General features: G+C 42.3%; 1 protein-coding gene across 1 annotated transcript in view; it reads left to right on the top strand.

Annotated features, from left to right (window-relative positions):
• LOC308134397 (A disintegrin and metalloproteinase with thrombospondin motifs 2-like) overlaps window positions 1-8,052 on the top strand; it is a 122,204-nt gene extending 114,152 nt beyond the window's left edge. Inside the window, exons 18-22 of the mRNA XM_080502111.1 lie at window positions 88-223; window positions 388-595; window positions 743-872; window positions 1,513-1,599; window positions 4,851-8,052. Coding sequence (XP_080358237.1) covers window positions 88-223; window positions 388-595; window positions 743-872; window positions 1,513-1,599; window positions 4,851-6,994 — 2,705 coding nt within the window. The 3' untranslated portion in view covers window positions 6,995-8,052. The remainder of the gene's footprint in view (window positions 1-87; window positions 224-387; window positions 596-742; window positions 873-1,512; window positions 1,600-4,850) is intronic.
• The last annotated feature ends 4,323 nt before the right edge of the window (window positions 8,053-12,375 follow it).

Genomic DNA, 12,375 nt, shown 5'->3' with positions numbered 1-12,375 from the left:
TGTGTCTCTGAGGTCACTTATATTTCTTGAGCATGCTTACCATTATGTCTGTTGCCTTTGTTTAAATACCCAACTTTTTTGTTGTAGGAAAACAGTACCTGCGATACGGCTGCAGAAGGAAGGTTGACAGCAAGATGGTTCACAAAAGCTACTGTAACAAATCCAACATAAAACCACGGCGAGACACTCGAGACTGCAACCAGAAGCCCTGTCCTCCACCGATGTACGTGTGGACGCATGAATAACACTACCCGTCAAAATCCTATTCAAGAATGTAACTAGTTGGGGGGGTTCAGACAGTGTTTGCATTCAAATGTCAACTCATTCCTAAAATATTTTGAAAGCCTTCAAAAGTTGTGTTTTTGTCTTTCCTGTGATATCATCCAGCTGGGTGACTGGGGAGTGGCAGAACTGCAGCAAACCGTGCGGAAAGACCGGGCTACAAATCCGCTCGGTCAGCTGTGTCCAGTTTTTAGATGACAATACCACACGTTCAATCCACAATAAACACTGCAGCGATGACCGTCCGGAAACCCGCAGGCCCTGCAACCGACACTCGTGCCCCACCCAGTGGAGGGTAGAACCATGGTCACAGGTAAATATTATGCTTCACATAGAAAGGAAATAAGGTGAGGTTTATGCGGAGTGTGTCAGATATTGGCAGCTGTAACAAACCTCTGAGAAAACCATTGGTCCTGTGACACTTTTTTCAATGCTGTGTGTACATGTTTTGTGGTTCCAGTGCTCAGTGTCATGTGGTAATGGGACCCAGCAGAGACAGGCACTGTGCCACGCCAGGGACAACACCATCGGCCTGTGTCTGGATAGCAAGCCAGACACCATCAGAGTTTGTCGCTTGGAACCATGTCCCAGTAAGTGTTGAGTGAGCTTGACCTTGTAAATAACCAGCCACATTTACATCAAGCCATAAATGATGTCACACAATACATGTGAATGTCTGAACTTAAAAAAAATCTGAAATAATAAAAGTGAAATTTAGGGCTTATGGGATAATATCTGACAGGAAACCAGCAGAAGTATCTTCCCGGAGCTTAACAAGGAGCAAACAAATAAATATATTCTTTGAGATGCTGGCAGACAATGTGGAATATATTAACTTTTATGAGCTGTCAACTTTTACGAGGCCATTGGAACCAAGAAAATGAAATAATAGTAAAACAGTGGTGTACGACCCAAGGCCAAGACGGGGTCCAATACACCCTGCGGGATGGTATTGCAAAGTGTAAAAAAGAAAAATCCCAGTTTTTCAATGCACTTAACATACATTTCTAAGTAACCTACACTGTTTCAGCATGAACAGCAGACATCACTCATAACTGAACGGCCGATCGCAGTAGGATGCTGCAGCGAAAGCGAGCAAACTTTTTGGTAGTGAATTTACCGGCATCACATCCTTACGATAGCACAGATGGCATGAAAAAAGTTCATTGAAAGAGTTGTCCCGCCCTGCCATCCATACCAATCATTTACTGTCTCCTTGTAACTCTGCAGAGGGCTCATCAGACCTCAACAAGAACGGCAACATCCTGATCCAGTGGATGCCTCGCCCCAAACACGGCTACCCCAAGATGTCCTCACGTAAACCTTCCCTCTATAGTTCCCAGCCTGGCCTCCACAGCGGCAGCCACAGCTACATGTCTGTCCTCTGCTGGGCCCTGCCCATCTCTGTCCTCCTGTCTCTGCAGGGCCGGCCCCGGCTGGCCCCCTGACCCACCCCTCCCACAAGCCCCGTGCCTGTGCCCGCGCCCGTGAGCGAGCGGCAAAGCTTTCGCTTCTCTTTTGGGGGGGATGTTGTCTCTCTCTCTCTCTGTGTCTGAGACGGCTTGGACTGGGGGAGGTCTCTGGCTCCTGTGTGTGCTAGTTGGTTCTCTCTTGCTCTGTCTCTCTCTCACTGTCTCACTCTCTCTCTCTCTCTCTCTCTCTCTCTCTCTCTCTCTCTCTCTCTCTCTCTCTCTCTCTCTCTCTCTCTCTCTCTCCTTTGTGGAGCATTGTGTTGTAACCGCTGGCCAGTCGAATATTCAAAAGATCAACAAAATATTTAATGTGAAAAGGATTCGAAGTGGCAAGGCAAACAGGTTTTCAACGGCATCTCCTGAGACGTGTCGGAAGAGTCGTCCATGTGCGAGGGACCCTCTCAGCATTTGGCGGCCATGTTTTGCGCGAGCTAGCTGCACGTTGTCATGGGTTACCACTCCTGAGACGCGGCTGCGCTTTTTTCTTTCTGTAGCGCATTGTCAATGTGGGGAGAAACAGATGTGAAAATAAACAGAAAAGGTATATAAATATCTATATAGAAAAAAAATATTTATAAAAAATATGAAAGCTTTATTGTGAATGTGATCTGAGGACATCTTTACTAAAGTGCTCATCTGACATCCTGGTTCCATTTGGGGATGAGAACGGCGTCTCATTCTACGTTCCACTCTCAGATTGACAGGAACTCAGCACAGGAACAGGAAGTGACATGAGTAAACCTTTTGATTTTGAGGGGAGGGAAGTGTGAGGTGAAGAATCTTGAAGTTAAGGTTAATAAAAAAAAATAAATACATAAAAATTATTTTAAAAAATACAAAAAAAAAAACAGGGTAGTCTGACCACTTGAGGTTGCTTCCCATTTCACCTCATCATCAGCCATCCTCTTTGACTGTTATACAAAAGTTCAATAAATGCAGCTTATTTGTGCTTGCAGACTTTAAACAAATACATCTATAAATATATTTGTATTTATATATACCTATAAATCTAAATCTATATGAGTAACAATAATATTAATAATGTTTTACCATGAATAAGCTGTAGCTTATTTGCCTAAAACCTTTGGACTGCTATTGATCGCTTAGATCCTTGACTGTTATGTGTATTTTTTTATTGATTTTACATGAATACAGATGAATATTTAATAAAGGTAAAGTGGGGGGAAGGGGTTAGACCTATATTATGCAGGACTTGGTCAGTTAGTTGCCTCTCCATTCTCTCAGATGGATCAGTGGTTTACCGTCGCTTCTTGTTTTCTTTCAGGATTGGATCACGTTTTGTCATGCACATTTGCATCTATCTGTGTGTGTGTGTGTGTGCGTGCGTGTGCGTGTGCGTGTGCGTGTGTGTGTGTGTGTGTGTGTGTGTGTGTGTGTGTGTGTGTGTGTTGCATCTGTGTGTTCACATATATATGTGTGTGTGTGTCAAGGGATGTGCGTCTTGCATGTATGCAAAATAAGAAAACACCAGTCTTGTTGGTCACAGCGTGTGTGTGAGTGGGTTTGTGTGCGTCATCATTTGGGCTTTTACACATTGCTACCAGATACAGAAATACCTCATAAACTTTGATTTGAGAGCGTCTGATGATCTCATTTTATTTTGATGAACATTAACCACATGAACAATGCCTTATCTTGGATTGAATGTAATGGCATTTATCTGTGAAAGAGATGGCTTTACTCATTCAAAGTTTCACTCACAATAGAGGCAGCTTCAAACCAACTCAACAAACTCACACCCGCCAACCATCAAACCTACCAAGGTGATGTTGGGCCAACGTCCGACTACTGGGAAGGGTTTACAAAGGGCCTAGGGTATTGACACATATGGCATCTAGAAAAAAAAAGACACTTCAGACTTGTCATTGTATTGTGATCACATATTTCTGTTGTGACTATGTAGCGAGCTATCCAAGGTTTCCTTCTGCTGGAGTTGGACTGTATGAGACCAAGCCAGACCTAGCAGTGCGATACTGTATATAACATTGGTGTTGACTGTATTTAATAATGTTCATGACTGTTATCTTCTTCTATAATATTCTATACTATGGGTAACTGTTTTGTGGCTTCACTGGCCTGCTGCGTGGGGCTGGCTAACGTTTGGCTAACGTTGAAGAAACATTTCAGATGGACTACGTGCACTGCGTCTATATGCACTTTGATTTATCAGGGAAATTTTATTAATGTTTTGTAAATGTTTCATATGACACTTAATGTGCCATTCCAGTTTTTACATCATCATGGAAATTCTGTATTTTATTTAAACAGCAAACATCATTTATGTACTTCATGGGTTTTTTTTCGTTTGTTTTTTTCAATCGATAAACAGATTGACTGGTTGATTTCCAAGTAATCAAGTGTTTTACCAAAGTGACTGTGAACTTGTAACTTTCGATACAGTTGAATTATTTTTCTTAAGAAAAAAAAATATCTATATATTGAGCAGGGGGTGGGAGGGCATACATCTCATTGTTTCAGTTCTTGTCATTCTCAACAGCAAAGTTGTATCAATAAAAATGTTTTAAAAAGTGTGATATTTCTCTTACCAGGAATGTTCACTGGATAGATTCACGGTGAGAGAAAAGGTGAAAATGTCAGATGTCGTTAGTTTCACTGGCATGGGACAAAAAAGGGTACAGGTCAAATGGTAGAGTTCAAATACTTCACCGAAGCACGATGCACACAATGAAGCAAGGCAACAAAGGGCTCAATGAAGACACAATTAGAAGTTTCAAATGAAGCGTTTCAACCTTTGCGACACAAGACTGGCGACCCTTCTTTTTCCATTTCAGTTGCTCTGGACTAATCTCATGACTGCTCTTGATGTTTGGGTTTTTCTCTTTTTTTCCTGCATCTTCTGATTATGATCTGGCTTTTTACTATTGAACTTTGTACGGTGTGACACAAACACAACCACACTCACACACACACGAGCATGTCATCTATGTATAGGTTTACACAAACAATGCCAACTGAAGAGCATGCACACACACACACACACACACACAAACACACTCTTCACTGTCACTACTCCTGGCTGTGCAAAGTCTCAGCTCTCTGTTCTCTCCTTCACAGGCCAGCGTTGTCATGGAGACCGGTCTGTGTTATGTGGCAGAGATGTTATGAAGCGCTACTGCTCTCTACCGGAATACCAACGCATATGCTGCAAGTCCTGCAGCAATGTCACCCTTGGAGAACCCATGCCCAAGTCTACCTCCAATTCCACGTCTGTAGCGTCAATCAAGCCCACGCTCAGAGCTCCTCCACCCACCAGCGTCCTGAACCATGGCTTCACCACCCTCCAACCCACCAAACCTGCCATCACCACCACCATGTCCTCCTCTGACATCAGTTTCTCGTCCACAACTCATCCTGTTGCTTTTACAACCTCTCATTCCATTCTGACGCTGCTTACTACCTCAGGAACGTCTACCATCGATCCACCAGCAACCACCAGTGCTTCTGTCCTCCCCACAACCTCTTCCATAATCGTCGCCATTGTCTCCACAACCTCCCCTAGTGTTAGTGCTCATCCCATGCCTCTGCCTGCTCCAGATGTAGAGCAAAGCATAAATCTACAGGTAGAGAGCACTGCAAAGACTCTAACAACATCTGGTTTTGTAACTAGCATGGGCCTTATTGCACCAACTAATTCACCAAAGACAAGTCTAGTGGAAAATAGTACGAAAACAGACGTTTTGATAATGTCAAAACCCAAAAAGAACATCCTGCAAAAGAAAACACAGAAAAAGGTTAATCCACCAAAGATTAATCCAAAAAAGAATACAGCACTAGACAGTATGCCAGGAAAAAATAATACAGCAAAAATAAATTCCAAAAAGAAAACAAGCTCTGTGCTGAAAAAGACTACTTTGCCTAACACGCAATCGCCCAAAAAAGGTACCCCTGCAAAATCTATGCCCAAAAAGACAGTTTCTGAAAAGATTACTTCCAAAAAGGCTCTTCCAAAAAAGACCACTCCAGCAAAGACTCCTCTGAAAAAGACAATTATAGAAAAGATTACACCGAAAAAGTCCCCTCCAAAAAAGACCCCTCCAAAAAAGACAATTGTTGAAAAGACGACTAACAAAAAGTCTACTTCAGCAAAAAATATTTCAAAATCGACGACTCAAGCAAAGGATAATCCAAAAAAGCCTCCTCCGAAAAAGACCTCTCCAGAAAGCACAAGTAAACATTCTTCTAAAAAGGAGGTCCCACCAAAGACCAAAGTCACAAAGCAACCTCAGCTGAAGAAAAACATCCAGAAGAAACCCCAACCCAAAAATATTTTAGATCCACAGGCCAAAGCCAACAAGAAAAAATCCAACATAAAGACTATTTCTAAACAGAAAACACCCAAAATGCCTAATAATTTCACCACATCTGTGACTCCTTATTATGCCGGCACACAACCTGTAGGAGGGCATGTCACCTCCACTACATCCTCGAGCATCAGGCCATATGGTACAACAGTGAGTTTTCCAGAGTCAAGAATCAGTGTGACGTATGTCAGTAACGGTGCAGTGGTTACAGAGGAGACTCCACTGTGGTACGAGGTCAGCATAGACTCTGGATCCACAACGCCCAGCACTTCCACTGATCCCATGACGCCTTCTGAGAACCTTACTGTCGAGGACGCTACGATGTCCAGTGGAACGACGCCGTATAGCGACGCCACTATGACTAGCAGCGGCGATGTCACGGTGTCCAGTGGGACTATTCTCAGTGGTGATGACGTCAAGGTGTCTTACAGCAATGCGGGATCGGTCAGTGACACCATGGTCTTGGATGACAGCCTCACCATGGTGATTCCCACCATAAGTGAAGAAGACTTCACAGAGCTGGCCACTTCACCCTGGCTGGATCTGACTGAGTACATCCCTGTGAACATCCCCGCTCCCATATCCACCCCAGACCCGTCTACCCCTCACACACCTCCCACCACAATCACTCCAACTGCACGGCCGCCGGTCATCACGACCACCGCCGCCGCCGCAAAAGATCCTCAACGGAGCACCGAGGAGAGCAGAAAGAACAACTCCATCGACGTCTTACACAGCCGGAGTGGCGGTGTGGACAACGACATCTCACAGAACAACCTGATCCCAAAGCGACGGGTCAATCTCAGAGAAAGAACCAAGAACAAGCGCATTCAGGAGCTTCTGGCGGAGAAGAGAAACTTTCTTCTCAGGATGAAGCGAGGCCACTCGGCACAATAGAACAAGCCTTCTCATTTCTCTTATAGAGATGAACTTTTTCTCTCCATTCGCCTGCTGACATGCTTTCTGTCGAGCCTTTTCACAAACACAGAAAACTCCCCACCATATCACAATCAGGACCACTGCAGGGTGGGATCATCTTGGTCAAATGTTTGAACAGTTGTTTCAAATGAAAGAAAACCCTTGAGAGTACAAACTGTTGCAGATTTGGAGCAAATTGACTCCCTTGTGTAAATGCAATAATGACAAACAGATGGATGGAGAGTGTACATCCAGGCCTGTTCAAAGTCCTGGTTTTATCCCCCTGAACCACCTGCAGTCTTGTTTGAGGATTAGGTGCTGATGTATATAAGAGATAATGTAATTTGTAAAATGCTAATTTCCCTCGTGGTGCTTATGGGGCAACAGAATTTGCCGCCGAGATTCCAGATCTTCATCCCGTGTTTTGTTCCAGCCCAGGACTGCAGCTTCCCCCAGACAGATAGGATTACCTCTCTGTCTCCTGATAACTGCTACTGTATGATCAAATTAAAGTGGTTCTTAAAGTAGCGAACGCCCTCAATACATTACACATACATATTGGATATTAGTAGCTATTTTGAGGCCTGAAAGTAATGTACCAATGCCAAATGATCACAGTTACATTTATTACAGTGCCAAAGTTTACACTGGTTGAATTGTGTTGCCTTTAACAAAAGCAAGGATTTTCCAAAAGTTTTTTTTTTTTAATCTCTCAGGAAGTTAAAAGAAAAAGAAAAAAACAGTATATAGTCTGCTGAGGGACATTGGCTTTGCTTTATCTTTATTTTCCTGTTTTTATGGTCAGTCAACGATGGTGCTCTTTATTCAGTGTTGCTAGCAGCAATGTCCCTCATGCATTCATTTCCGTAGAAAAAACAATTAAAAATGTTTTTAATAAACCAGCCTGTATATATTAATTGTATCCAAACCAAAGCTTTAAGGGCCAGTCTATTATCTTTTTTTAAAGTTGTGTTTGTACATCTCTAACTTGCAGCGACTGCAAGCGCTCGTATTTCTGTACAATATCTGTACATATGAAATAGAAGGTAATGTTTAATATTTATTAAAGTTTAAGTGCCTGTGATATTTTGCAAATTGTCTGTGGCGTGTGGTTGTTATTATCGTGACGACTCGTCACCCGGCAAGAGACACAGACGAACTGATAGTAAAGAGGAGTTCAGCAGTGATGGAGGAGCAGTCGTCATGACTTCACAAAACATCCGACGCTGATCATCTTTATTAACAGTGACAGTCAAAGAGTGGCATGACAAAGCATGCTTTCAACAGATATAGTTATAAATAGTAAAAACTCTTCCTGCGGACTGCTCACAGTCTGCTTCTCTCGAAGCACGTTGCTCGTAAATATTTAAAGGGCAAACGTCCTTTAGTGCGCAACGCTGAAGGACACAGTCCACTGCTGCTGCAATGGACCATGAAGCTGAACCTCTCCACGTTTAGACTACTGACATGGCAGAGAAACAATTTCAGTCCATCCATCTTCTGCAGACGCTTTATCAAACCCAGAATGACAAGGGTCGCTGTGGAAATGCACCCAGACAGGTTGCCAGTTCATCAGGGGGTAAACATAGAAGATTCATTCATTCATTCATACCTTGATTTATTGTCACCTATTTACATCAAATGCATTTTTTTGTATATGGGACGAAAGAAGAATGCCTGGAAAAAGCAAAAGCTCACAGAGAGGCCCCAGGCGCACTCGTACTGTCCACCTCCAAGCAGCCACAATCTGAACTCGCATTCATTTATTGTGCACAATTAAAGCCAAGCCCGATCTGTACCCAGTGCTGTGGTGCTTCTCTTTTCGTTTCTGACAACCAACAATCCTCCCAAAAGTATCTTCACTCCTTTCGCAGCAGTCATTTGAGTTTCCACTGTGTCTGTCAACAGTATATTAGATTTGCCCAGTGATGCCTTCCAGCAGCACTGGGAAGTAAATTAACACTGCATGGTCACTAACGATGTCAGTTTTGATTTGCTCACTGAAAGAGACACAGAAAGCATTGGCAATTCTCAGAGTCTTATGGGGAAAGCAAAAGACTTGAGTCTAAAGGTTCTATTCTCATAAACTCAGCCACAGCCGTCTTGTGTTTAGGTTGACAATGACTAAAAACTCGTGGGCTTTCAGGTTAAGTGCAGAGTTTGAATTGAAATGATGTAGAAATAACCAAAATCAGGGGAATCTGTTTTTGTTTCTGATTATAGTTTAACTTCAGTGGTTTGAATATTGTCACATCGACAATATTTCCAGTTTGATTCTGGGCTTTAGGTCTCGATCGAAGGAATTTGCATATTCTTCAGTTGCATGTGCAGGTTTTCTCCAGGTACTGTGATTTCATCCCAACGTCCAAATAAATTGCATTTGAGATTAACCATTGTCTATAGATTGGCCGTAGGTGTTAATAATGTCTGTGTATTTTTGTCTCTGTCGTGATCATCTGTTTAAGAGCATAACAGACTTCTTGAAAAGTTCAATGAACAGCGCAGAAATTCTGCAACAGCCCATTTCTTCTCAGATTACAGGATTTCTGCAGCCTCCAGCATGCCTGTTAGCTCTGTGTGACTTTCCCGTGCTGTTTTGTTGCCCAGCACAGCGTGGGCAATCTGTTTGGTTGAGCATTGCTGCCCCCTGTTGTTGAGTTCTCGGTATCGACGTGGCATAATGACCTCCACTCCTGACCTCCACAGAACAACGCGTCCCCAGTGGCGCCACAGCGGTTACTTTTTTGAAGAAAAAATAAATAAATAAATGTATTTCAAGACTTATGATCAGGGTTGTTCAGCTGTGTGACGTCACACTGCTTCACACACCTGAATAAAATCATAATTAGATCATCAAGCTTGTGAAAAAGACCAGTAACTCAGCCCTAATTGCAATCAGGTGTGTTACAACTTTAAGCCACGTAAATCATGCAGGACGCCGGCCCACCAAGACCAACTTCAGACCCCTCTGGATTAGCTGACCAGAACAGAAAACCTCTGGAGGTAAATTTCAGCCTCTTAGCTGCACGTTTGAAAACTCCTGTGACAGTTTGTCTTGTTCCTATGTGACGTAAGCCACAGAGCCACATGTTTGCTTGCTGCATTTGTTCAGTCAGATTTCTGTGTGTTCTTTCCTTTGTGTTGAATTTGCCTGCAGTTTGTCTCGGTCACTTTTGTTTTGACTTGTCATTCTGATGCTCGAGCGGAATCAGAAGACTGGGTGGATGATATTATTGTTAAAATAGTGTATAACTTCTCTCGCTTATTCCCCGGCTTCATCAGACTTGTTGAAAAACATGATTTGATTTTTGCAATCAGAAATGGTAAAGTTGTGATCTATTCTGGAAGATCCAGTCAGGCTAATCTCGAGATTTTGCAACCTTGTGTGTCATCTTTTAACAGTTTACATGTTCTTTCTTCTGACTGACTATTTGTACTTCCACTGAACCTAATCAGGCGACAGGAGGAACTCCACAAAAACAAATCTGCCTAAACATGCAGAGGTGTTTTAATCCAAATTGTTCTTAATGTATTTTATTTTTAGTTACTCTTTATTCTCATGTATTGCATTATATATTTATCATATTATTTTATCCTCAAGCCAACTCAGAAATGTCATGTTGGCTAGAAAAAGTGATACATTTTACCATTGCCGGCAAAATTGTTATTGGTTAGTAAGGATGAACTTCGGTGCCAAAATCTAAAAGAAATGTCTTCAATGCAGCCTCGTTATATTGTATCCTTTGACCTCTTACCCACATTCTGTACAGATCTTCATGATCCCAGCCTCTTGTTTTTAAGTTCATCTCATGATAAATGCATCTTACCTAAATACAATATGATGGTTTTGATTCAGATCTGAGTTCAGGTGTCTCATTAAGCACAATCTGTGTTGTATGTCCTTAGTGGAAGCGAGAAGTGGTGAAACAAAGAGATTAAAAATGAACCTTTGCAATGAGATTAGTTAGTTCTACAGTTGTTGCCAGATTTTGTCAGTGGCGTCATTACTGTGATCAAACATTTTAAAACAAAGTTTATAAAATGCTTAAAAAAACCAATAACGTAAAACCTACTGGCCCACAGTGTGGTGGGGCCAAAACCTGCAAAGCTTTAAAAATAATCAATAAATCTACATCTGAAGCAAAAACTGGTGTAATGTTACACCATCTGTAAGGATCAGTGTGAATCCAAGCTGTTGTCTCCTGGATAAGTCGAGTCATGAGAAAAATGAGCGCAATGTATTTATGCTCTTAATGTTGAACACGTGCCTGGAAATTCGATTTCCCCACGCCCAAAAAAAAACTCCAAACAGCTTGTTCTGAAAAATAATACCGTTTCCTGATGAAAATCCCCTCTGTGCTTTTGACAGGACGACGACGCGACCATTTCCCAGAACCGTTCCTGCCTCGGTAGGATGAGTGATAAAAATCAATACCCAGGCTCAACAATCAACCCTTCATGTCAAAATGTCCAGCTCACTCTGTACACTGGACACTCTGCGGCTTTTATCCACTATAAAACACAAGCATCTTCCGACATCCATTTAATTGTTATTGAACCTATAAGTGGACAAGAACGAGTCCAAGATGGAGAAAAGCTGCACTTAGCAGGAGTGAACAGAAGCTTTTAACCCCTCCTTTGCTGTTGCATTGAAAATGTATTTTTTGTGATTTATTTTTTTTGGTATTTAATGTAGTTTATTTTGTTTGTTTTTTCAGAATACAAAGCTGCTATTGTCTGCAACTGAGTGAAAATACTCTGTTTTATCGCCGCATTTTGCTGTAGGCTGAATAGAAGATGCAACATGAAAGATTTAATGGGTGAATAATTGCGTTCTAGCAGAAGATACTGACAACCTCAAGAGAAACTCCTGACGGATCGCACCGTCTTCTGCACCACTCTACCAAAGGCAGGTTCACGTCAGGTCACCAGTCCATCACAAATCAAACTCACTCCCATTCAGACCCCGAGGCAACTTAAATGTTGAAAGTTCCTCGTGAAATGATGTTCATTCCAAACGATGTGCAACAGTCAAGTCATGGATATTACATCTGTTTATTTGTCCAGTCATTCTGTTGCCCTTCTTTATCAAGGGCATAGTTGCAGGTGCAGCACACTGGAGCTGACTTTGTGCGACGGGCAGGGTACAACTTGAACAGTGTAAACATGCACACAGTACATAAACAGCAGCCTGTACTAAAAGATTGACAAAAAAACGATTTCACAATGATTGACCTGAGCAAATAGCTTGACAAAGCAACTGAAAGAAAACAGCAAACCGTCACTTCTTCTGCAGGATAAACCTCTGCTGTCAGCGGGATCCTGGTGGATTCACAGCTGACAGGCAAAACAAGACAAAC

The sequence above is a fragment of the Blennius ocellaris genome (assembly GCF_963422515.1).
Source record: "Blennius ocellaris genome assembly, chromosome: 9".
Lineage (NCBI taxonomy): Eukaryota > Metazoa > Chordata > Actinopteri > Blenniiformes > Blenniidae > Blennius > Blennius ocellaris.
Note: the sequence above shows the minus strand (reverse complement) of the source record. Positions and strands in the feature narration are given on the sequence as shown.